Source organism: Scyliorhinus torazame, chromosome 5 (genome assembly GCF_047496885.1).
Source record: "Scyliorhinus torazame isolate Kashiwa2021f chromosome 5, sScyTor2.1, whole genome shotgun sequence".
In the NCBI taxonomy this organism is placed as follows: domain Eukaryota; kingdom Metazoa; phylum Chordata; class Chondrichthyes; order Carcharhiniformes; family Scyliorhinidae; genus Scyliorhinus; species Scyliorhinus torazame.
The window spans coordinates 184,533,604-184,559,102 of NC_092711.1; the positions used below are offsets into that span (position 1 = coordinate 184,533,604).

General features: G+C 43.7%; 1 gene segment (V, D, J or C); it reads left to right on the forward strand.

Moving 5' to 3' along the window:
* LOC140418081 (Ig heavy chain C region-like) overlaps positions 1-25,499 on the forward strand; it is a 94,771-nt gene that overhangs the window by 28,770 nt on the left and 40,502 nt on the right. The window contains 2 exon segments of the C gene segment in view: positions 14,147-14,356; positions 21,223-21,371. Coding sequence covers positions 14,147-14,356; positions 21,223-21,371 — 359 coding nt within the window.

Consider the following 25,499-nt stretch of genomic DNA (forward strand, 5'->3'; position numbering starts at 1 on the left):
AACCCAGACCAGTAAAAATGATTAATACTCAACCCGTGCGCTGAAACAAAATAGGTGCACACAATGATGTGCAAAATATATGATAAGTTTTGTCTAACTTGTAATTACGATTACTGGGCGTTTGAGAGACAGATTTAAATTTAAAACGAAGTAGTTGTACACAGGCGGCTCTATAATCCATGAGCAGGAGACAGTGCGCGTTGGTCATATCAATGAACATATTGCTGTTTAAGTCTCTCATAACATGGAGTGTCTGCCGAAAACCAAAAAGCAACAAAACATTTTAAAAAGTAAACAGGTATTAAGAGAAGCATTTGTTGAATGTGAGTAAATTTGTGTATTTAAATAAGTAAAAGTTTCTCTTCAGCCATTGTAATATGTCATAGGCGCAGTTAAACAACGGCATGCGGGGTTGAGCCAATAATGTATTTTAGTTCAAAAAATACGTTGGTATGCTTATTCGAATCATTTATGATTACTTGGTTTCAAACAAATTTTGATATTTACGCAAAACTATAATAATAACTCAGTACCGGGGGCCACCAGATGTTCCAATTTATTATGGTATTTCTATTGGATTCGGTTTGCTGCAAGATCATTGCTATCACCTGGTGGCATTCACGGCTTTATAATCGGCCTGCGTATTCCTCCATACATGAAACATAAAACGCTTATAATTCCGTCAAATCCAATGGTTATTGAACACGTGCTCATTTCTTTTGTGAAATTTAGAGTAACCATAAGTCATAGGAGCGGAAGTAAGGCCATTCGGCCCATCGAATCCACTCCACCATTCAATCATGGCTGATTTCAACTCCATTTACCCGCTCTCTCTCCATAGCCCTTAATTCCTCGAGAATCAAGAATTTATCAACTTCTGTCTTAAAGACACTCAACTTCCCGGCCTCCACCGCCCTCTGTGGCAATGAATTCCACTGACCCACCACTCTCTGGCTGAAGAAATTTCTCCTCATCTCTGTTCTAAAGTGACTCCCTTTTATTCTAAGGCTGTGCCCCCGGGTCCTAGTCTCCCCTGCTAATGGAAACAACTTCCCTACATCCACCCTATCTAAGCCATTCATTATCTTGTAAGTTTCTATTAGATCTCCACTCAACCTCCTAGACTCCAATGAATATAATCCCAGGATCCTCAGACGTTCATCGTATGTTAGGCCTACCGTTCCTGGGATTCATCGGATCATCTGAATCTCCGCTGGACCCGCTCCAATTCTTATAACCAATTCTTTTATTCCAATAATGGGGCAATTCAACGTGGCTAATCCATCTACCCAGCACGAATTTTTGGGTTGTCAGTGTCGGACCCATGCATGGGAGATTCTGCGAACTCCTCAATGACAGTGACCTGGGGCCGGATTCGTACCCGGGCCCTGGCGCCTTGAGGCAGCAGTGCTAGCCGCTGCATCACCGTGCTGCCCCTCACGCATCATTCTGATCATGAGGAAATGGAACTTGTCTGAAATGCTCAGTACAACAATTTGCTGAATGAAGCATTCTGAGGTGCCGGAAGAGAGCGGCAATATACATACAGCTGCGAGATAGTGCGAATATGCAAGATAGAAAGTACTGCAATAAACGAAAACACTGCAGCTTCTGGACATTTGAAGCAAAAACCCACAATTGTGTGAACATTGAGACTCCTTGGCAGCTTCTGTGGAGAGATACAGCAGAGGGCAGTAGAGCGGAGCTGCTGATTGGCTGTTGCGGGGAAAACTTGCATCAGTGCATTGCGGTCACTGCATCCAGAACGTGTACCTGAGCAAGACACCTTCCGTGTTCAAGTGAAGGCAAGCATCCAGCAGAGGGCAGTAGAGCGGAGCTGCTGATTGGTTGCTGCAGGCAAAATTTGCGTCAGTGCATTGCGGTCACTGCATCCAGAACGTGTACCTGAGCAAGACACCCGCCGTTATTTTCGGCGGGGGAGTGGCCAGGGGTCCGTCGGGAAGGTAAGTTTACCTGTATAGATGGCATAGATGCTTCAGGAGGGATAGAGAGGGAGGTAAAATAGGTGGAGGAGTTGCCTTACTGGTCAGAGATATATCACAGCTGTGGTTAAGGAGGGCACGATCGAGGATTCGATCACAGGCAATATGGGTAGAGTTAAGAAATAGGAAGGGTGCAGTAACATTGTTGGGACCTTACTACAGGTCTCCCAAAAGCGAGCGTGAAATAGAGGTACAAATATGTAGACAGATTATAGAAAAATGTATGAGCAATAGGATGGTCGAGATGGGAGATTTTAACTTCCCCAACATTGAATGGGACTCATGTCATGTTGGAGGCGTAGATGGAGCAGAATTTGGGAGGAGCATCCAGGAGAGGTTTCTTTTAGAGCAGTATGTAAATATTCCAACTCGGGAAGGGGCCATACTGGATCTGGCATTGGGGAAAGATCCCTGCCAGGTGGTTGAGGTTTCAGTCGGTGATTACTTTGGGAATAGTGATCACAATTCCGCAAGTTTTAGAATACTCATGGACAAAGACGAGAGTGGTCCTAAAGGAAGACTGCTAAATTGGGGAAAGGCCAAGTATAACAAAATTTGGCAAGAGCTAGGGAATGTGGATTGGGAGCAGCTGTTTAAGGGTAAATCCAAAATTTGAAATGTGGTAGTCTTTTAAGGAAATGTTGATTCGAGTGCAGGACAGACAAGTCCCTGTGAAAATGAGGGATAGACATGGCAAGATTAGGGAACCATGGATGACGGGTGGAATTGTGAGACTAGCTAAAATGAACAAGGAAGCATACATAAGATCTAGGCGATTTAAAACTGATGAAGCTTTGGAGGAATTTCGGAAAAGTAGGACAAATCTCAAACGCGCAATGAAGAAGGCTAAAATGGGTCATGAAATGTCTTAGGCTAACAGGCTTCAAGAAAATCCCAAAGCCTTTTATTCGTATATAAGGAGCAAGAGTGAAACTAGAGAAAGGATTGGCCCACTCAAAGACAAAAGAAGGAATTTATGCGTGGAGTCAGAGGAAATGGGTGAGATTCTTAATGAGTACTTTGCACCTGTATTCACCAAGGAGAGGTACATGACGGATGTTGAGGCTAGGGATGGATGTTTAAATACTCTAGGTCAAGTCGGCATAAGGAAGGGGGACGTTTTGGGTATTCTTAAAGGCATTAAGATGGACAAGTCCCCAAGTCCGGATGGGATCTATCCCAGGTTACTGATTGAAGCGAGGGACGAAATAGCTGGGGCCTTAACAGATATCTTTGCAGCATCCTTGAGCACGGGTGAGGTCCTGGAGGACTGGAGAATTGCTAATGTTGTCTCTTTATTTAAGAAGGGTAGCAGGGATAATCCAGGGAATTATATACCTGTGATCTTGACGTCAGTGGTAGGCAAACTGTTGGAGAAGATACTGAAGGATAGGATCTATTCACATTTGGAAGAATATAGACTTATCAATGATAGGCAGCATGGTTTTGTGCAGGGAAGGTCATGTCTTACAAACCTAATAGAATTCTTTGAGGAAGTGACAAAGTTACTTGATGAGGGAAGGGCGGTAGATGTCATATACATGGACTTCAGGAAGGCGTTTGATAAAGTTTCCCATGGCAGATTGATGGACAAAGTGAAGTCGTATGGGGTTCAGGGTGTACTAGCTAGACGGATAAAGAACTGGCTGGGCACCAGGAGACAGAGAGTAGTGGTGGAAGGGAGTGTCTCAAAATGGAGAAAGGTGACTAGTGGTGTTCCACAGGGATCCGTGCTCGGACCACTGTTATTTGTGATATACATAAATGATCTGGACGAAGGTATAGGTGGTCTGATTCGCAAGTGAGCAGAGGATTCTAAGATTGGTGGAGTTGCGGATAGCGAGGAGGACTGTCAGAGAATACGGCAAAATATAGATAGATTTGAGAATTGAGCAGAGAAATGGCAGATGGAGTTCAATCCAGGCAAATGCGAGGTGATGCATTTTGGAAGATCTAATTCAAGAGCGGACTATACGGTCAGTGGAAGAGTCCTGGGGAAAATTGATGTCCAGAGAGATCTGGGAGTTCAGGTTCATTGTACCCTGAAAGTGGCAACGCAGGTCGATAGGTGGTCAAGAAGGCATACAGCATGCTTGCCTTCATTGGACGGGGTATTGAGTACAAGAGTCGGCAGGTCATGTTACAGTTGTATAGGACTTTGGTTCGGCCACATATGGAATATTGCGTGCAGTTCTGGTCGCCACATTACCAGAAGGATGTGGATGGGTTAGAGAGGGTACAAAGGAGGTTCACCAGGATGTTGCCTGGTATGGAGGGTGCTAGCTATGAAGAAAGGTTTAATGGATTAGGTTTGCTTTCGTTGGAAAGACGGAGGTTGAGGGGGGACCTGATTGAGGTCTTCAAAATTATGAGAGGTATGGACAGGGTGGATAGCAACCAGCTTTTTCCAAGAGTGGGGGTGTCAATTACAAGGGGTCACGATTTCAAGGTGAGAGGCGGAAAGTTTAAAGGAAATGTGCGTGGAAAGTTTTTTACGCTAGGGTGATGGGTGCCTGGAACGCTTTGCCAGCGGAGGCGGTAGAGGCGGGCACGATAGCACCATGGAAGATGCATCTGGACAGATATATGAACGGGCGGGGAACAGAGGGAAGTAGATGCTTGGAAAATAGGCGACTGGTTTCGATAAAGAATCTGGGTCGGCGCAGGCTGGGAGGGCCGAAGGGCCTATTCCTGTGCTATAAATTTTCTTTGTTCTTCTTTGTTCTTTATACAACAGAGTTAACGTTTCGAATCCAAAGTGATTCTTATTCGTCACGACAAAAGACATAACTGAAATTGGACACGAAATGCTAACTCTCTTTTTGTCTCGACAAATATTGATAGATATGTTGGGTTTTGCAGCAGTTTCTTTTTTTTCACTTCCTATGGATCCCGCTCCGAGATTGACACAGTTACAGGCACTCAAAACATGAATTTCTGAGATTTCTGAGAACTCATGCTTCGGAATTGGGAATTGTAAGGAAGCCCAAATGGAGTTTGACTTGGCCTCAACGGTGAGATTCGCAGATATCACACTGAATCTGACTGTAAATGGTGCAGATAACCCTTTTGTTTCTTCTCACTTTCTTTTTTAAAATAAATTTAGTGTACACAATTATTTTTTTCCCAATTAAGGGGCAATTTAGCGTCGCCAATCCATCTAACCTGCACATCTTTGGGTTGTGGGGGTGAAACCCTCGCAGACATGGGGAGAATGTGAAAGCTCCACATCAGCAGTGATCTAGGGCCTGGATTCGAACGAAGGTTTTCAGCGCCGCAGTCCCAGTGCTACCACTGCGCCACATGCCGCCCTTCCTATTCCTTTCTGAGGAGGCGAGGTTGAAGTAACCCTCTTTGCTCTTCTTTTGTGGACAGGGAAGAATGGGGCAATGACGCTTTCACCAAAGTATACGGTGTTCATGCTAGCTTTGCGTTGAATCAGTAATAATTGACACACAAGCTATTCTTCTGCAATGAAACCGCTCCACAGTAGGAATATCAACATGCATTTTGTTTTGTCCCTTTAACCGCCTCGTGCCGCTTCATAAAGATGTAAGAAATGATTATGCAATGAATTTTATTAAGGATACAGGCGTGAGGCATTCAGCCTTAAACTCAGCTTATTCATACATGGAAACTTCCGATTTTGGCTACTTCTAAATGTCTCATTGTTGAAACTATGTTTTTGTTCAATCGGGAGATGATCTACTTTGTTTTAATTAGTCATGTCACAACCTTATTGCTACCTGAGCTCCAAATGTTATGCTTTACTGACGAAGGTACGTAATAAATATGTCAATTTTGCAACAACAAAAAAACATCAGTTTAAGGTGATATTTTCAGATCGATGGAACGCTTTTGGTAATCTCGTCTGATGATTTAGCGCTGGAAGTGCGCAGGTGCATATTCGCAAGACTCATCTTGAAAGAAAACGTAACGGTAGAGATATAAACAGTCTGCCGGTCGAGAGAAACATTTTTACATCCACTACTGTCAGAGGACGTGCAATGGAAGACATTAAATCAGGTCTGCCAGTTTACAAGAGCATCTTCACATCCAGTACTGGACAAGGGGATTAAATCATTCGGTCAAATGAGGAAGGCAAATGGACAAATAAATGTTCAGCAGATAGTCTGGAAGGAAAGACACTTATTTCAGTCAACACGAGCAACAGTTTCATTAACATTCCTCCTTGTAGCATTGGAATACTTGAGAGAAGTCGACAGATTTACTCACATGGTTACTTCACAAACGTATGGACGTGTGAAATTGACATTTATCTTTCGTCCATTGTAGCAGCACTCAGAATTAAGGATACATGACATTTTCGAAGATTTTAAAAGCGGTTAATCTAATTTTCAGCATATGACCTGATGCTTTAGAGAGAACAACGACAGGCAACGTTAATTTCAATAGACTTTAAGTAATTGATAACGAATGTTTGACTCCTATTGTCAAAGCAAACATTTACGTTCACATACTGAAGACATATTTTACTTTGATATGGTTTGCAATAACAGTACAATTGGAAAATATCAACAGGATCAGACAAGGTCAAAATCGATTTATTCAAGGAAAATCATATTTGATAAACCAACTTGTGCTTTTCGAGGGTATACAAAGTGTGAACCGAAAGGGTGAACAAATGGATGTGGGATATTTGTATTTTCAGAAGCGTTTTATGAATTCCCAGCTAGGAGTTTCGTGTGCAGAAGTAAAGTGCATGGCTTGGAAAATAATATATTGGCATGTATGGAGAATTATTTAGCAGGCAGAAACAGAGAGTCGGTATTTTTCCAAGTGGCACGCAGTGAGTGAGAGAGATCAGTGCCTGTGCCCCAGCGATTCATACTATACAACAATGATTTGGATAAAGGAGCTATATGTAATATTTCCAAGTTTGTTGACAACACGTAACTTGGTTGGAATGTGAGTGGTGAAGAGGATGTTAAGAGGCTTCAAATATATTTTGTCAAGTTGCGTGATTGCGCCAATGCATTGGAAGTGTAGTATTCATCCATGGCCCCCATCTGTGGCAATCACAAATTCCCCCCAGCCACGCTAGATACCACGTTCAAAAGATGGAGGTGGGACGGGGGCACACTGACGGTCGGGGACTTCTACGTAGGGCGCAGACTGGCGACACTGGATGAACTGACGAGGAAGTGGAAACTAGCGAAAGGACAGGAATTGAGACACCTCCAAATAAAGCAATTCCTCCGCAAAGAGATAGTAGGGGAACCCGGGGCCCTAGAAAGCCCACTACTAGAGGACTTTATAGGCACAAGCAGCGAGAAGGGGGTCTATGTGGGAAAATATACGGACAGCTACTGGACAGAGCTCGAACACCACTGGACGGGACCAGAAAAAATTGGAGGACGAACTGGGAACAGAGGTAGAATGGGGACTCTGGAGCCAAGAACTGAGCAGGGTCAACTCCACCTCCTCCTGCGCAAGGCTAAGCCTAATGCAGCTCAAAGTGTTGCACAGAGCGCACCTGACCAGAACCCGAATGAGCAGGTTCTTCCGGAGGTGGAGAACAAATGTGAGCGGTGAAGCGGGGACCGGCCAACCACACCCACATGTTATGGGCTTGCCCCAAGCTTTCTGGGTTCTGGACAGCCTTCTCCGAGGCAATGTCCAAAGCTGTAGGGGTGGGGGAAGCCATGCCTAATAGTGCCAATCTTCAGGGTGTCGGAGCAGCCAGAGCTACACATGGGGAAGGGGGTCAACGCCCTTGCTTTTGCTTACCGAATCGCACGCCGGAGAATGCTGCTCGGCTGGCGATCGGCAGCACGACCCAAAGTTGCAGACTGGCTCGCTGACCTCTCAGAATTTTTCCACCTGGAGAAGATTAAGTACGCGATCCGAGGGTCAGAGGAAGGCTTCCTGGATACTTGGGGCAGTTCGTGGGCCTGTTCCAAAACTTGTTCGAGGTAAGAAACGACGAGGAAGCCAGGAAGAAAAAGATGAAGAACCAAAGGACTGCGCAAACCCGGGGTGGGGGGGGGGGGGTGGGGGTGGGGGGGGGGGGGGGCGGGGGAGGTAAATGAAAAACCACAAGAGAAGAGGACGGGACTTGAAACCAATGGGGGGCGGGTAGAGGGGGGAGGGGGAGGGGGATATACCGATCCAGAGGGCAACAAAATGTATATACAGTTAGTTAAATGAAGGAAAAATCAAACCTCTCTGTAAAATATAGGAAATTAGCGCGGGCAAGAAAAATGTAATGTATATAAGAAACAACTATTTATAAATATGAGAAAATCCAAGAAAAAAAGATTTTCAAAGGAAATGTAATATAATGTGAAGACATGTGAAGTTATCCATTGTGGATGGAGAAATAACTTGGCAGAATATTATTGAAATGATGATAGATGAGAGCTGTTACCGTTGAAAGGGACTTGAGAGTCCCTGTACACCAAATACTGAAAAAGAAACATGCAGCTAACAGCATGTATTTTCGGAGGCAAATGCTATGTGGACATTCATTGCAAGAGGATTTGAGTAAAGCATCAAGGATGCCGTACTGCAGCTGTACAGGACCTTGGTGAGACCACATCCGGAGTTTTGTGTGCAGTTCTCGTCTCCTTATCTAACAAATTATATACTTGCCTACAGAGAGTGCAGCGAATGTTCAACAGAAATTGTTGATCTGGCAGGACAGTCGCATGCGAGGAGTTTGGGTCAACTGTGCCTGTATTAATTGGAATTTAGACGAATAAGAGGTGATCTCATTGAAACGTATACCATCCTGACAACACTGTACAGACTGGATGTGGGAATGTTGTTTCCTCCGTACAGGAGATCTAAGACGAATGGTTAGCCTCAGGATATTACCGAGGCTAATAAGGACTGAGATGAGGAGAAATGTGCTCACTCAGATGGTAGTGAACCAGTGGAATTCTGTTTCACATAAGGTTATGGAGGCAATCGAACTGAATATATCTGAACAGAAAGCAGACAGATCTCTAGACTCAAAACATATCAAGGGAGAGGGATGGGGTATGCTGGTGAGATACACAATCAGCCATGATCATTTTTAATGGCGGAGTATTTTCCTGCTGATTGCTAGTACTTCCCTTAATGTTGATCAAGTATTGTTCTGGCAGCAAAATTTTCCACGATTACCAAGGTCAATATCGCGTTCCAGTCGACCAAGTATCGGCTCGTAATTGTGTAGTCCTCCTTTCTTTACAGTCTGCAAACAATGGTTTATGAAGACACGACCTTCAAACTGTGGCCATTTAGTGAAATGAATAGTTACTTTTTATGTTATCCGAAATGGAAACATTTCAATCTTGAATTCAGTCTAAGAAATCCAAGTCTGCAGCGGGTAACTTTACCCAGAATAGCCGGAGCCATTCAAATCGGTATTTGGAATGATACATCGGAGACTTTAAGAATCCTTTAAACTAAGAGTATTAAAATCTGACACAAACAGGCCAAGAGACAACAACATAATTCTAGAATCAGTCAGTCTGAGTAGTGAGCATCTACACCACGTGGAAATGTACTCTCCAATATAAATATGCTAGAGGAATGCCTCAGGAATGGAATAAACATCTGGAATAATTATTGAGAATGTAGTCTAACGAAACCATGGGAACGAAAGCATGGGGATCAGGAGAGCACGGCATTTCCTGACTCAGCGAAAATAAGCTGTGGAAACCCAGACCCGTTACAGTAAGGAGAATTCTTTCACTTTGGAGTTAGGCTGGAAGTTGAAAGTCAGGACAGACAGAGTTGTCATCTCTGGTTTGTTGCCGGTGCCACGTGATAGCGAGGCTAGGAATAGGGAGAGAGTGCAGTTGAACACGTGGCTGCAGGAATGGTGTAGGAGGGAGGGCTTCAGGTATTTGGATAATTGGAGCGCATTCTGGGGAAGGTGGGACCTGTACAAGCAGGACGGGTTGCATCGGAACCAGAGGGGCAACAATATCCTGGGAGGGAGGTTTGCTAGTACTCTTCGGGAGGGTTTAAACTAATTTGGCAGGGGAATGGGAACCGGATTTGTAGTCCAGCAACTAAGGTAGCCGATATTCAGGACGCCAAAGCATGTAATGAGGCAGTGGGGAAGGGAACACTGACAAAGGAGAGTATTTGCAGGCACGGAGATGGGTTGAAGTGTGTATACTTCAACGCAAGAAGCATCAGGAATAAGGTGGGTGAACTTAAGGCATGGATCGGTACTTGGGACTACGATGTGGTGGCCATCACGGAAACTTGGATAGAAGAGGGGCAGAAATGGTTGTTGGAGGTCCCTGGTTATAGATGTTTCAATAAGATTAGGGAGGGTGGTAAAAGAGGTGGGGGGTGGCATTATTAATTAGAGATAGTATAACAGCTGCAGAAAGGCAGTTCGAGGAGTATCACCCTATTGAGGTAGTATGGGTTGAAGTCAGAAATAGGAAAGGAGCAGTCACCTTGTTAGGAGTTTTCTATAGGCCCCCCAATAGGAGCAGAGATGTGGAGGAACAGATTGGGAAACAGATTTTGGAAAGGTGCAGAAGTCATAGGGTGGTAGTCATGGGCGACTTTAACTTCCCAAATATTGAGTGGAAACTCTTTAGATCAAATAGTTTGGATGGGGTGGTGTTTGTGCAGTGTGTCCAGGAAGCTTTTCTAACACAGTATGTAGATTGTCCAACCAGAGGAGGGGCAATATTGGATTTAGTACTGGGTAATGAACCAGGGCAAGTGATAGATTTGTTAGTGGGGGAGCATTTTGGAGATAGTGACCACAATTCTGTGACTTTCACTTTAGTAATGGAGAGGGATAGGTACGTGCAACAGGGCAAGGTTTACAATTGGGGGAAGGGTAAATACGATGTTGTCAGACAAGAATTGAAGTGCATAAGTTGGGAACATAGGCTGGCAGGGAAGGACACAAGTGAAATGTGGAACTTGTTCAAGGAACAGGTGCTACGTGTCCTTGATATGTATGTCCCTGTCAGGCAGGGAAGAGATGGTCGAGTGAGGGAACCATGGTTGACAAGAGAGGTTGAATGTCTTGTTAAGAGGAAAAAGGTGACTTATGTAAGGCTGAGGAAACAAGGTTCAGACAGGGCATTGGAGGGATACAAGATAGCCAGGAGGGAACTGAAGAAAGGGATTAGGAGAGCTAAGAGAGGGCATGAACAATCTTTGGCGGGTAGGATCAAAGAAAACCCCAAGGCCTTTTACACATATGTGAGAAATATGAGAATGACTAGAGCGAGGGCAGGTCCGATCAAGGACAGTAGCGGGAGATTGTGTATTGAGTCTGAAGAGATAGGAGAGGTCTTGAACGACTACTTTTCTTCTGTATTTACAAATGAGAGGGGCGATATTGTTGGAGAGGACAGTGTGAAACAGATTGGTAAGCTCGAGGAAATACTTGTTAGGAAGGAAGATGTGTTGGGCATTTTGAAAAACTTGAGGATAGACAAGTCCCCCGGGCCTGACGGGTTATATCTAAGGATTCTATGGGAAGCAAGAGATGAAATTGCAGAGCCGTTGGCAATTATCTTTTCGTCCTCACTGTCAACAGGGGTGGTACCAGGGGATTGGAGAGTGGCGAATGTCGTGCCCCTGTTCAAAAAAGGAACTAGGGATAACCCTGGGAATTACAGGCCAGTTAGTCTTACTTCGGTGGTAGGCAAAGTAATGGAAAGGGTACTGAAGGATAGGATTTCTGAGCATCTGGAAAGACACTGCTTGATTAGGGATAGTCAGCACGGATTTGTGAGGGGTAGGTCTTGCCTTACAAATCTTATTGAATTCTTTGAGGAGGTGACCAAGCATGTGGATGAAGGTAAAGCAGTGGATGTAGTGTACATGGATTTTAGTAAGGCATTTGATAAAGTTCCCCATGGTAGGCTTCTGCACAAAGTAAGGAGGCATGGGATAGTGGGAAATTTGGCCAGTTGGATAACGAACTGGCTAACCGATAGAAGTCAGAGAGTGGTGGTGGATGGCAAATATTCAGCCTGGATCCCAGTTACCAGTGGCGTACCGCAGGGATCAGTTCTGGGTCCTCTGCTGTTTGTGATTTTCATTAATGACTTGGATGAGGGAGTTGAAGGGTGGGTCAGTAAATTTGCAGACGATACGAAGATTGGTGGAGTTGTGGATAGTAAGGAGGGCTGTTGTCGGCTGCAAAGAGACATAGATAGGATGCAGAGCTGGGCTGAGAAATGGCAGATGGAGTTTAACCCTGAAAAGTGTGAGGTTGTCCATTTTGGAAGGACAAATATGAATGCGGAATACAGGGTTAACGGTAGAGTTCTTGGCATTGTGGAGGAGCAGAGAGATCTTGGGGTCTATGTTCATACATCTTTGAAAGTTGCCACTCAAGTGGATAGAGCTGTGAAGAAGGCCTATGGTGTGCTCGCGTTCATTAACAGAGGGATTGAATTTAAGAGCCGTGAGGTGATGATGCAGCTGTACAAAACTTTGGTAAGGCCACATTTGGAGTACTGTGTACAGTTCTGGTCGCCTCATTTTAGGAAGGATGTGGAAGCTCTGGAAAAGGTGCAAAGAAGATTTACCAGGATGTTGCCTGGAATGGAGAGTAGGTCTTACGAGGAAAGGTTGAGCGTGCTAGGCCTTTTCTCATTAGAGCGGAGAAGGATGAGGGGCGACTTGATAGAGGTTTATAAGATGATCAGGGGAATAGATAGAGTAGACAGTCAGAGACTTTTTCCCCAGGTGGAACACACCATTACAAGGGGACATAAATTTAAGGTGAAAGGTGGAAGATATAGGAGGGATATCAGAGGTAGGTTCTTTACCCAGAGAGTAGTGGGGGCATGGAATGCACTGCCTGTGGAAGTAGTTGAGTCAGAAACATTAGTGACCTTCAAGCAGCTGTTGGATAGGTACATGGATTACGGGAAAATTATATAGTGTAGATTTATTTGTTCTTAAGGGCAGCACGGTAGCATTGTGAATAGCACAATTGCTTCACAGATCCATGGTCCCAGGTTCGATTTCGGCTTGGGTCATTGTCTGTGTGGAGTCTGCACGTCCTCCCCGTGTCTGCGTGGGTTTCCTCCGGGTGCTCCGGTTTCCTCCCACAGTCCAAAGATGTGCGGGTTAGGTGAATTGGCCAATGATAAATTGCCCTTAATGTCCAAATTGCCCTTGGTGTTGGGTGGAGGTGTTGAGTTTGGGTAGGGTGCTCTTTCCAAGAGCTGGTGCAGACTCAGGGGGCCGAATGGCCTCCTTCTGCACTGTAGATTCAATGATAATCTATGATTAATCTAGGACAAAGGTTCGGCACAACATCGTGGGCCGAAGGGCCTGTTCTGTGCTGTATTTTCTATGTTCTATGTTCTATCTCTTGGAGCTTGCTGCAGTTATTGTTATTCTTTTCTTAACCATGGCCGCTTGAAATAGCCATTTCTTATTCTTTCCAGATGATTGTCATGAGATAGACATTTCCATAAAAATACTGAATCCTTCCTTTGAAGAGATTTGGACACAACAGACAGCGACTATTGTTTGTGAAATCCTTTACCCCGATTTAGAAAACGTCAACGTGTCCTGGCAAGTGAATGGAAGCGGAATAGAACGGGCCGAGACACGTAATCCGCAGTGGATTGGAAGCAAATCCCACATCGTGAGCACAGTTAACGTTACCTCGGCGGAGTGGGGCAGCGGGGTGGATTATGTCTCTGTCGTAGGAAACAGTGAGTTACCAACACCAGAAAAAACCTCCACCAGGAAAGTAAAGGGTAAGCACAGGTGATACTCGTTCAGACACTGATTCGACGATCAATCGCCTTCAAAAATCATACAATTTCTACAATGAGAACAGATTAAATTAATCCATTATCGTGTGGGATTCCACCCTTCCCTAATTGACAAAGACCAATGTTAAATATGAATGTACTTTCAAACTGTGGCATTCCAACAGCGTCAGTGCCTTTTAAATAAGTGATTGTCTCCAATATTTTGCAATTAGAGATCAGACTCAATTGATTCGCAAAACAAAGGGCATTAAATACACGAATTCACAGGCTGGGTTATGTATAACATTTTGCAGATAGGGGGAAAGTCCCATTCTCCTTGTGCACGTTACTATTCACCTAGAAACATATGATGTGAAGACCGGGCAACAGACAGACTCAGTTTAACAAATTGCATTCTCTTTACAGATGGTGACATGCATCCCCCTAATGTCTACGTTCTTTCTCCATCAGTGGACGAGATAAACACTGAGAAGGCAGCTACCATGGTGTGTCTAGCCACCGGCTTTTATCCTACTGAGATATACGTCGCTTGGATGGTCAATGACACCCTTTTGGATGCGGATTACCCGAGCCTGCTGGAGAGCGGGAAGGGGAATGGGATCCATTCCATTGCCAGTAGTTTGAGGGTGACTGCAGTCGAGTGGAATAGTGGCAACAATTACTCCGGTTTAGAGGGACACCCGTCACTCAAAAGGAATTAGTTAGAAGTATAAATAAATCTCAGGGAAATCCTACATTTGTTAATGTTTCACTTGTTCTTACAGACAGTTTTAAATCCTGTGTATGACATGCAGTATTTTACACGTTATTTCCCATCGACTTATTCAGCTTGATCTGGCCAGAACCATTTGAACGACTGACACAGCGAATTTCCGAAATAACACACATCAGAGCCAGCGGACAATTGTTTGGGTATTTTTATAGTACCCGAACATCCATCTGTGCAGTAAACATTTTGAGAAACTGACGTCCAAAAATAAAGTGAAACGAACAACTATTGTACGATCTTGTAGAGTTATGTGACTCTATGGACGAGAAGCAAATTGTGCTTCATTCTGTCTGTGGCACCGCTCGTTATAATAAAAGCAGAATGAAAATCTTTTGAGTTCATGTTTGTGTTTTTTTGTTCAGTTGCCTTAACGAAGTGAGTTAATTCTACATTTAAAGGTGTAAGGCAGTTGCACTCTGACATTCCACATGTGGCCATGGTGTTTATGGATTTCAGTAAAGCGTTTGATAAGGTTCCCCACGGCAGAAAATACGGAGGCATGGGATTCAGGGTGATTTAGCAGTTTGGATCAGAAATTGGCTAGCTGGAAGAAGACAAAGGGTGGTGGTTGTTGGGAAATGTTCAGACTGGAGTCCAGTTACTAGTGGTTTACTACAAGGATCTGTTTTGGGGCTACTGCTGTTTGTCATTTTTATAAATGACCTGGAGGAGGGCGTAGAAGGATGGGTGAGTAAATTTGCAGATGACACTAAATTCGGTGGAATTGTGGACAGTGCCGAAGGATGTTACAAGTTACAGAGGCACATAGATAAGCTGCAGCGCTGGGCTGAGAGGTGGCAAATTGAGTTTAATGCAGAAAAGTGTGAGGTGATTCATTTTGGAAGGAATAACAGGAAGAAAGAGTACTGGGCTAATGGTAACATTCTTGGCAGTGTGGCTGAGCAGAGAGATCTCGGTGTCCATGTACATAGATCCCTGAAAGTTGCCACCCAGGTTGAGAGGGTTGTTAAGAAGGCATACGGTGTGTTAGCTTGTATTGGTAGAGGGATTGAGTTTCGGAGCCATGAGGTCATGTTGCAGCTGTACAAAACTCTGGTGCAGCCGCATTTGGAGTATTGTGTGCAGTTCTGGTCGCCGCATTATAGGAAGGATGTGGAAGCATTGGAAAGGGTGCAGAGAAGATTTACCAGAATGTTTCCTGGTATGGAGGGAAGATCTTATGAGGAAAGTCTGAGGGACTTGAGGCTGTTTTCGATAGAGAGAAGAAGGTTAAGAGGTGACTTAATTGGGTCATACAAGACGATCAGAGGATTGGATACGGTGGACAGTGAGAGCCTTTTTCCTCGGATGGTGATGTCTAGCACGAGGGGACATAGCTTTAAATTGTGGGGAGATAGGTATAAGACAGATGTCAGAGGTAGGTTCTTTACTCAGAAAGTAGTAAGGGCGTGGAATGCCCTGCCTGCAACAGTAGTGGATTCGCCAACAGTAAGGGCATTCAAATAGTCATTGAATAGACATACGGACGATAAGGGAATAGTGTGGATGAGCTTTAGAGTGGTTTCACAGGTCGGCGCAACATCGAGGGCCGAAGCACCTGTACTGCGCTGTAATGTTCTATGTTCTAAGTCAAAGACGTTTCCCGGCCGACATCTTCACATCCATTGGGGGATCTGCTAATCATGTCACATTATTCTGAGTTGCTGGAGTTTCTGTGATTTAACTTTGACCAATGTGTCTGCTGCTAAAGGGAACGAGTAAAGGTGAAAGCTCAGCAGATCATCGTTTCCTGCGTGAAACATTCAGCACAACGCGAGACTATCATTGATCAATGTCACTGAACCAATGGCTAAAAAATAATAAAAATTCAAATGACGTCTCTTTACGCTCCAGCGGCGCTTCCCTTCGAGCCCCGAAAGATATTGGCCCCAGATCTACTTCTTATCCATATATTGCCCCAGAACGATAGTATCAGAAATCAAATTCTACATATATGCTGAAGACCGCCAGCTGAAGCTCAGTATTGTTTCTTCCTATCGTCCAGCTGTCTCTGAAATCTACTCTGGCTGAACACAAATGTTCTCCAATTGAAGATTGGAGACGGACAACGCCATTGCTTTCATTTGCTGCACAGGCCCAGTGGCTCAGATCCCACCAACATCCTTATCTCTGGACGTTTTTAGATGGGTAACCTGGGTGTGTTCATTCGGCATCTTACTTCAGCCTGAGCCCAGCTCCAAATCCCATATCCAATCTGTCACCATTACTGACTCTGGAGCTCTGCAATATCACTTCTCTCTTCCTCTTTTCGGACAGTAGCTAATCAAATGCATATGCATTCCTCTATTTCCTTTAGACTTGATTATTCCTGCATCGTCCTGACCCACCTACCACAGTCCATCCTCTAGAAGTTTAACTTTGATGCATACTGACTCTCACAAGGTTATAATTTTCCCATCACTCCTGAGCTCGATGAATTACACAGAACTACTTTCGTCAATGCTTCAATTTGAAAGCTCTTTCCTGTACCCAAATTGCTCTATATTCTCGTCGTTCCATATCACATTGACATATTGCAGCTTTACAGAAATCTCTCTGCTCCTGGAATTTTGCTCTCTCCTGTGTTTGCCGATTTCGAAAGCCCAACCGAGGGCTTCCAATTGGAACTTGACGTTCACAGAAAAATATTATTCTCAGTGGATGCAAGTCTACAACGAGTCAGGTGGTACGAGAGGTTTTACCAATAGTGACACGGCATTTTCATTTCACTCTATTATTTGTGATGTCAGGTGGAATCTTCATCCGCGCAACATGAAGCCTTAACAAATGGCACATGTCAGAGAGTTTGTCGGCAGGTACTTGTCCAGGTATCCATCCAAAAATATCTACATTTGAAAAGTAGGGAAGTATGTTGTGCAGTAACAAAAACAACATTATACGGATACCCTAATGCTCACGTTTCAAACCAAGTGTTTGGCTGCTTTCCCCCCTTATCCGCACTGTGATGTGTGCGACACTAGGCACAAATTCAATGATTTATCCCATCATTCATCTGACAATTCGTATCAGAGGAGACTAAACCTGTAGGTAGATTTGAGAACACATATTCACCTCATCGGTTTTGGACAAACATTCCCACGAACGCATAAGGTTTGAAACAAACTGTGCTGCTGCTTTGTGCACACAGCAGTTGGCACCAGTTTCATTGCATGTGTTGAATATATATAGGATAGTTTGCCTATCTATGAGTAGAAGAACAGTGCTGTGGTTCTATCCATTGTCAATTGATTTGGTGTTAGTGAGAAAAAAGAACGGCGTTCTGTAATTTGCTGTCCACACAGGACAGTATGCTTGAGAATAGAGAATCAGCTGTACTCTGCAAATTGCAGTCTCTCCGTTCTTGCGGCTATATCTGGGATGAGAGAATCACCTGCTCTCTGGAATTTGCAACCTATCCATTCTGGAGGCTGTTTATGCGAGCAGAGGATCAGCCCTATTCTGCAACTGGTATGTAGCCATGTTGGGGGATATTACTAGGAGTAGACGATCATGTGTTCTTTGTGATGTGTATCTCTTCATAATTGGCTGTATATCTGTAATTACGGAAGGACTATTCTTGTATTGTGGTCTATATTTATGCCGGCAGCTATCTGTATATGTGGAAGCCGTTTATTGACTATGTGTGTGAGCATTGATTGATGCATTAGAGTCCGAGTAGGTAAAGAGCCTGTTACCCTGTATTATCTCCTTTTTCTATGCTCCTATGTCTCGGTGTTTGATGGACCCACGGTTCTTTGGGCCTGAACTCTTATTCCTCGAGGTTATTTCACTGAGGTGATGAGCTGTGTATATTCCTCTGCCCATGGAGTCGTTATTTCATGACCCTTCTCCTTTACAATGTACCAATATGTGAATTATGCCGACCTCATTCAGAGAAATCCCCTCTAGCCATAGAAAATCAAAAATATGTGTTTCACAATTCTGTACATCGAGCTCCGGGTCAACGTTTCCGACAATATTGCTTCAACGATCACTGGAGAAGTAAATGCCGAACTTTCCATGTCGCCCAGGTTCAGATCTCCTTTCGAAATTTTCACATTAAGAAATATTACGATGGTAGACCACAAATCAACAGCGGTTAGCCTAGTGGTCAGTACCCTCAATACTTTACATTAATTTTATATGACTCTGAGGAAAGAATACCTCGTTCATGGAGTGATTACGCGAAGATATAGGGATATGGTATATGAAACAAACTTTATTGCTAATACGGTATTAAAATACATTTAACATTGCGCCAGAAAACAAATTACAATTACCCCTTAAACACGACTCAATGCAGTGAATACAATGCAGTGACCCAGTGACCCAGCGGGGAATCGAACCTGGGACCCTGGCGCTGTGAAGCCACAGTACTATCCACTTGCGCGACCGTGCTGCCCCGCTAACCTGCACGTCTTTGGACTGTCGGAGTCAACCGGAGAACCCGGCGGAAACCCACGCAGACACAGGGAGAACCTGCAGACTCTGCACAGACAGTGACGCAGCGGGCTCCAGCTGCTTTCTCCAAAAGTTCTGGTGCCTGTGCTCCAGCAGGCAGCGACGTCATTTTACAAAGCTGAAACTGCATGGACTCAAACATTTTACGATAGTTTAATTGCACCCGACTCCCAAAATATACTTGCCTTTCAAACTAGGATTTGTTTTAAAACATGATTTCAGCAGTTACACACACACGAACCCAGGTGTTTGATTCTTACTGAACTAAAAACCTTTATTCCAGGATATCTGAAATTCCTACATTCACCGCAGAAGATTTACGCTGGGGATGATATTGTCGCCCGAATCATCCAGCGTTGTGAAAATATGATCAGTCACTTCAATCTAGATTAACAATGCCAGACTGAATGCAGGGATCTGAATGTAGTCACAAAATTATCGCGCAAAGTTCACTCTGAAACTGATCTAACAATCCAAAGATGTGCACATTGGGTGGATTGACCATGATCAATTGTGTCTTGGTGTCGTAAAGGTTAGGTTAGGTGCGGTTACTCGGTTGATGGGACAGAATGGGGGCCTGACCCTAGGTGGGGTTCCCTTTCAGAGAGTCGGTTCAGACTCGATGGTCCGAATGGCCTCCTTTTGCCCTGTCGTAATTCGACGTCTTTAAGTTTCCTGAGGTAATCATTTCTATTGAGGGAGAGTCTAGCCTATCGACCGCGAACAAACAGGAAATTCCTCCATTAAATCAATTTGGCATCCCCTTTTTCCTAAAATACGTTAGTCATATTACCATAGATAGGAGTTTACAGAATTAATGATTTAATTTGCATAACTCCGTGCTTGCTAAAGTGCTTAAAGATAAACTGGACAACTGCAAGCCAGTCAGTTTAAATTCGCTGGCGGAACAGTTATTGAGAAAACATATTCCAGAACCTAATTCACAGTCATTTGGATAAATGTGGGCAAAGGAAATCAAGCACGGAATTGTTCACCACTGGCAACGTTTGATTGCTTTATTTAATTTCAACTGGAAACATTAGCTAAATCTTGACACCAATGTCCAAGAAAACAGGAAAATATGTATATTTTCCATTTTCGTTGTGACAAACTCATTAATCTACATTGGGGTTTACAGAATTTACAGTGCAGAAGGAGGCCATTCGGCCCATCGAGTCTGAACCGGCTCTCAGAAAGAGCACCCTACCCAAGGTCAACACCGCCACCCTATCCCCATAACCCAGTAACCCCACCCAACACGAAGGGCAATTTTGGACACTAAGGGCAATTTATCATGGCCAATCCACCTAACCTGCACATCTTTGGACTGTGGGAGGAAACCGGAGCACCCGGAGGAAACCCACTCACACACGGGGAGGATGTGCAGAGTCCGCACAGACAGTGACCCAAGCTGGAATCGAACCTGGGATCCTGGAGCTGTGAAGCAATTGTGCTATCCACAAGGCTACCGTGCTGCCCCGCTGTTGACTGTAGTATTAATTACTTCAGCAGATAGGTCGGAAAAGCCGTGCTGCAACTGTACAAGACATTGGTGAGATCGCACCTCGAGTACTGTGGACAGTTTTGGTCCCCTTATTTGAGGAGGGATGTATTTGATGTCGTTGAATTATAGGCAGTTCAGAGGAGGTCCACCAAATTGATTTCAGAGGTGAGGGGTCTGTCTTATGAAGCGATATTGAGCATTTAGATCTACACTCTCTCGTGTTTAGAATAATTCGAGGAGATCAAATGAGGTATATAAAACGACAAAATACATTGACAAAGTGGACGTCGAACGCATGCTTCCTCTTGTGGGTTAATCTCGAACGAGAGATCAAATTTTTAAGCGAAGGGGGAGCAGATTTAAAATGGAGAGGAGAATAAGTTTGTTCTTTCAAAGGGGCGTGAATCTGTTGAAATCACAGCCCCAGAGTGCGGTCGATATCGAGATATTGATTACATTTAAGGAGGAATTAGACAACATTGTAATCAGTATTCGGTGGAAATGGTATGGACAAGATGCTTGACAGTGGATTTAAAGCAGAGAGGAGATCAAACATGATTGTATTGTCTGGCGCAGGGGGCTCGAGGGGCTGAATTGCCTAATCAATCTCCTTGTTCGTCATGTTCACCTGAACGGCAAATGCATCAACACCATCGATTAACCTGCATTGCGTATTATTGCATCGTATTTGTAGCTTTTATGGTTCCAAATGTATGTTTTCGAACAATATCTATCCATTTATTTTAGAAATGAAAGAAGATGATGAAGTCTACCAGGTAGAAGAAGATGGATTCGAAAATTTCGATGAAGGTGCCAACACTCCATTAACAGTGATCTCTTTCGTCACTCTATTTGTGCTCAGTGAGGCATATAGCGCATATGTTACCGTCTTTAAGGTAATACCGAAATGAGCAGCATCGTGACATGATGCAATTCCACTAGAAAACTGTGCTTACTCCTTAGGTATAAATAAAGGTCCACCAATGAGCTATATATTCGAAAAGAAGAAGAATTGTTCCAAATGAACAGTACAAGATTGGACTGCATTAGTTGATCCTAAGTAATTAATTAACGTTTCCAGTGAGGTTATTGAACATAATGATTTATCAGAAGTAAGACTATGGACGGAAATGAACGTTGCATAAATCAATGAGAAAATACCAATAATAGAAAGTAGATTGTGGTAAGTAGAAGCACAAAAAGAGGGAAAAAATTTGCTTAATGCGTAATTAACTAGTAATCGTCACATATTCGGGGAGTAGTAAGCATAGCGGTATGAAAACATGAATTGTTTGCAGTTTGATCTGGAATGTGATCTAATAAGGGAAGCGTCGATGGAAGAAGTATGGGAGAGGGATGATAATGAATAGACAGGTCATTCATTGATTACGGAACGATGATTTGGATTGCTATGAAGGGATACCAAAAACAATGATGACGGAACCATGGGAGAATGGTCTATTGCGGAAAATGATCTTTCAAAAGTAAAAATTCTTCAAGATAATAAAATGTACAATCTCAGAAAGATAAATTCGAAAGAGCTGACACCATCACGGTGATTTAGAACAGTCAGACCCAGTTTCAGTCCCAAGCTGAATGTTATTCTAAGGTGAAGATGAGAAAAAGTTTGACAGTCGGGAGCATTATTTATAAAAATGCAGGAAAAGCATATCACATACTTGAAAATTTGTGCTTCAAGCGGAAAACTAATCCTGGCGAAGTGAAGTATGTCATCAGAGATTTTATAGTTGTGTAATGTCAGAACAGGTAAATGGCAAAATTCCATGTGAAGTAGTTACACGGGAACATAGGAAGATCCTTCAACTTCACGAGCTCAGATAGACAGTGGCTGATCCGCATCTTAACTAAATATGCAAAACTTTATTAGATATCAATTAATGATCTTACTTACGGAAATATGTTGATTTCAGCTATGGGGTTTATAATTGGCTTCAACACTGCATAGATTTCAAGCAGGACAGTTCTAAATTTCCAATGTCGCTTTGTTGAATAATTGTTTCCTGACATTACCCCGAACTGTCTTACGCTAATTTAATGTAATCCATCTTCTTCTGCAGTTCCTCAACAGCATCATCATCAGAGGATGTAGCTTCTCTCCGGATTATATATATATATGCATATATATAAACACACAGTTTTCTTTTTAGAAATTTAGGGTGCCCAATTATTTTTTTCCAATTAAGGGGCAATTATGTGTGACCAATCCACCTATCCTGCACATCTTTGGATTGTCGGGGTAAAAACCATCCAGACACGGGGCGAATGTAGAGACTACACACAGACTGTGACTCGGGGCTAGGATCGAATTTGGGCCCTCAGCGCCGTAGGCAGCATTGCTAACCATTTCGCCATCGTGTCGCCCAGTGACCGTATACAGTTAAATAGCCTTCCCCTTAATGGTTTGCAATAAATTAAAGACGAACCGAATCACTCAACCGCTCTCCACAGTTCCAATATTTTTAGATTGGTATTATGTTGCAGAATTCTTGCTGAACCACCTCCACAACGTGTTTATCGTTCTGAATACATTTAACAGGTTTTTACAGCTGCATCAGCGACGTTGATTCCAGATGCGCCTGCCATGCCCTCTTGAGGCCGAAGCCAACTTTGCACGGGCATGCTAATTCTACTTGTCATCTGTGCAGAAGATATTATTGATGTTTGGAGCTGCATGTCCAATACATCTCTTTGTTCCGCATTAGATAGATGCTCAATTATTTGAAGATAAACATGTTCTGCATCCCATAGGTATAAATGCGAGGGCCTCGAACTCCTGCACAAGAATCTTCTTCTCCTACTATTTTGCCAAATCCTTTTATCTTTCTGAGTCCCAGTTCTACTTTCTAACCATGGGTTTGTTAACTGCACAGAGGTTCCAGGAATTACGTCTGGATAAAATGGTGCATTTATTTATTGTGAAACTTTTAGTGTTAGTACATTTTCTGAACGAAACCCGCCGAAGGACAAATATTCCTCCAGTCGCTAGTTAAATTTATAACCCAATTCTGTTAGCGAAAATTTCCTCGACTCGGAGGTTTCTGTCGAATCATGACATGGTTGTGGCATAATATTAAAAAGTATTTGGTTGGGGATGCAGAACGAAGGAAATGTTCACGAGTACATGCCGCATATCTTTACATGCAGCACCAGAGAATTATAGGAGTTATCCTCCCACTCAAATATAATGGGATCTAAACGTCATGTATATCGCACAATTATCTAGGCCTGATAAATTTGCGGAAACCCAGTGAAAACTGAAGCTGGGAATTCCCATTAGCACCAGTTCCATCCAGCACATGGTTACAAATCTGGCTCCTTTTTGCAATGGATGGTTGAAAATTCCCGGGAAGTTTGTTGTTGTGAGATCTCACGGCCTCCAAATGCTTTTCGTCAGGCGTTTGCCTGACGAAAGGTAGAAATGATCAAATGACTATCTCCCAAGAAGCACAAAACAATGAAAAGCCTACATCAAGTAACGTGCATAGTCACTACTCATAACTAAATTATGCATTTGCTCGACTATGCAAATTGTAATTAGAATTCATGCCTTTCATAATTACAATGTAAAATGAATGAAATAATGTGTGAGAAACGAATTTGTTTGGATTTAGATAGATTTTTATTCCGACATCTCTTGTGACATCCCTGTTATTAATTTAGCGTCTGTTGTGCATTTTAAGGCTTTCTTGTGCCGTGTTTCTGGACACATGAATCGCGTTTTCTAGCAAGACTGTATTTGCAATGGTTATTTATTGATACATTAATTGATGCAAAGAACAGTAACTTGCTCCCTATTCCTCAACCTGTGGGAAACAAATGATGGCATTAATTGATTTCGCACTCATTAATCCTTGTTCTGAATATTGCCACTCCCTTATTCTTTCCGCAGTTTTTTTCTACTATGTTGGCGCGGAAGTTCGGAATATTACGTAAACGTTTTGTAGAACCATTCCACCATGTTCCGACCCCTCCGGCCTCGTCAATGTTTTTACTTGCAGAGACGAGCTTAAAAATAAATTATCGCATTGACGTGATCCATTGTTAGCCACTCAAGGCCCGTTTCCTGACCAACTTCAATTTTCAGGGTGAACGAAATAGTTGAAGGGCAGGAGGGACGCTTGAACATGAATCGTATTCAGACTTCGGGCGGGAGGTGAGTGGTTGCGCATCCCCAGCTGTGCCTGTCTTTACATCCGGATCCCTCGCATACGGTCTGATTCCTGGGGGAGGGGGGGGGGCATCGACGCCCTCCCCCCCCCCCCCCCATTTCCTGACCAACTTCAATTTTCAGGGTGAACGAAATAGTTGAGGGGCAGGAGGGACGCTTGAACATGAATCGTATTCAGACTTCGGGCGGGAGGTGAGTGGTTGCGCATCCCCAGCTGTTGCTGTCTTTACATCCGGATCCCTCGCATAAGGTCTGATTCATGGGGGGGGGGGGGGGGCGGGCATCGACGCCCTCTCGCGCCCCCCCCCCCCGCCTCTGGACCAATCCCTTACTTCTTCTTGACCGAATAGCCCAGATTAAATGCAGTTCCAGCAGTTTGTGCCACTGCGGCAACAAGAGACCAGCCGCCCAATTGGATTGGCCGGCAGTTGTCAGAGGCTAGACTCTCTCCGAACTAATAGTTGGCATGGGAGGGATGGGGTACAAAATCAGTTCTCCTAACATTTAAAGTTCGATGGAGCATCACATCGCTACGAGAAAGGCAGTATTGCCGGGATGTACGGCCCACCGACTGTTCAAATGTCGGGAAGTGAAATTCGTCCAACGTAAAAATCCTGTCAATGTAAGTTGTGTGCAGCATTGGATTAGTTTCGAACGTGATTTAATGAGACGAGTATTCAGTTGGTTGATGAATAGACTTGTCCTTCTGCCATATAGCGCAGTTCTTATCTGAATCTTAAACCCACTGCCCTGGCTGGTACTCAGATTATTGAATGAAAATATTGTATTTGAAATGGTTAAGAAAAACGAAGTGAGGGAAACAATAGCAACTTGC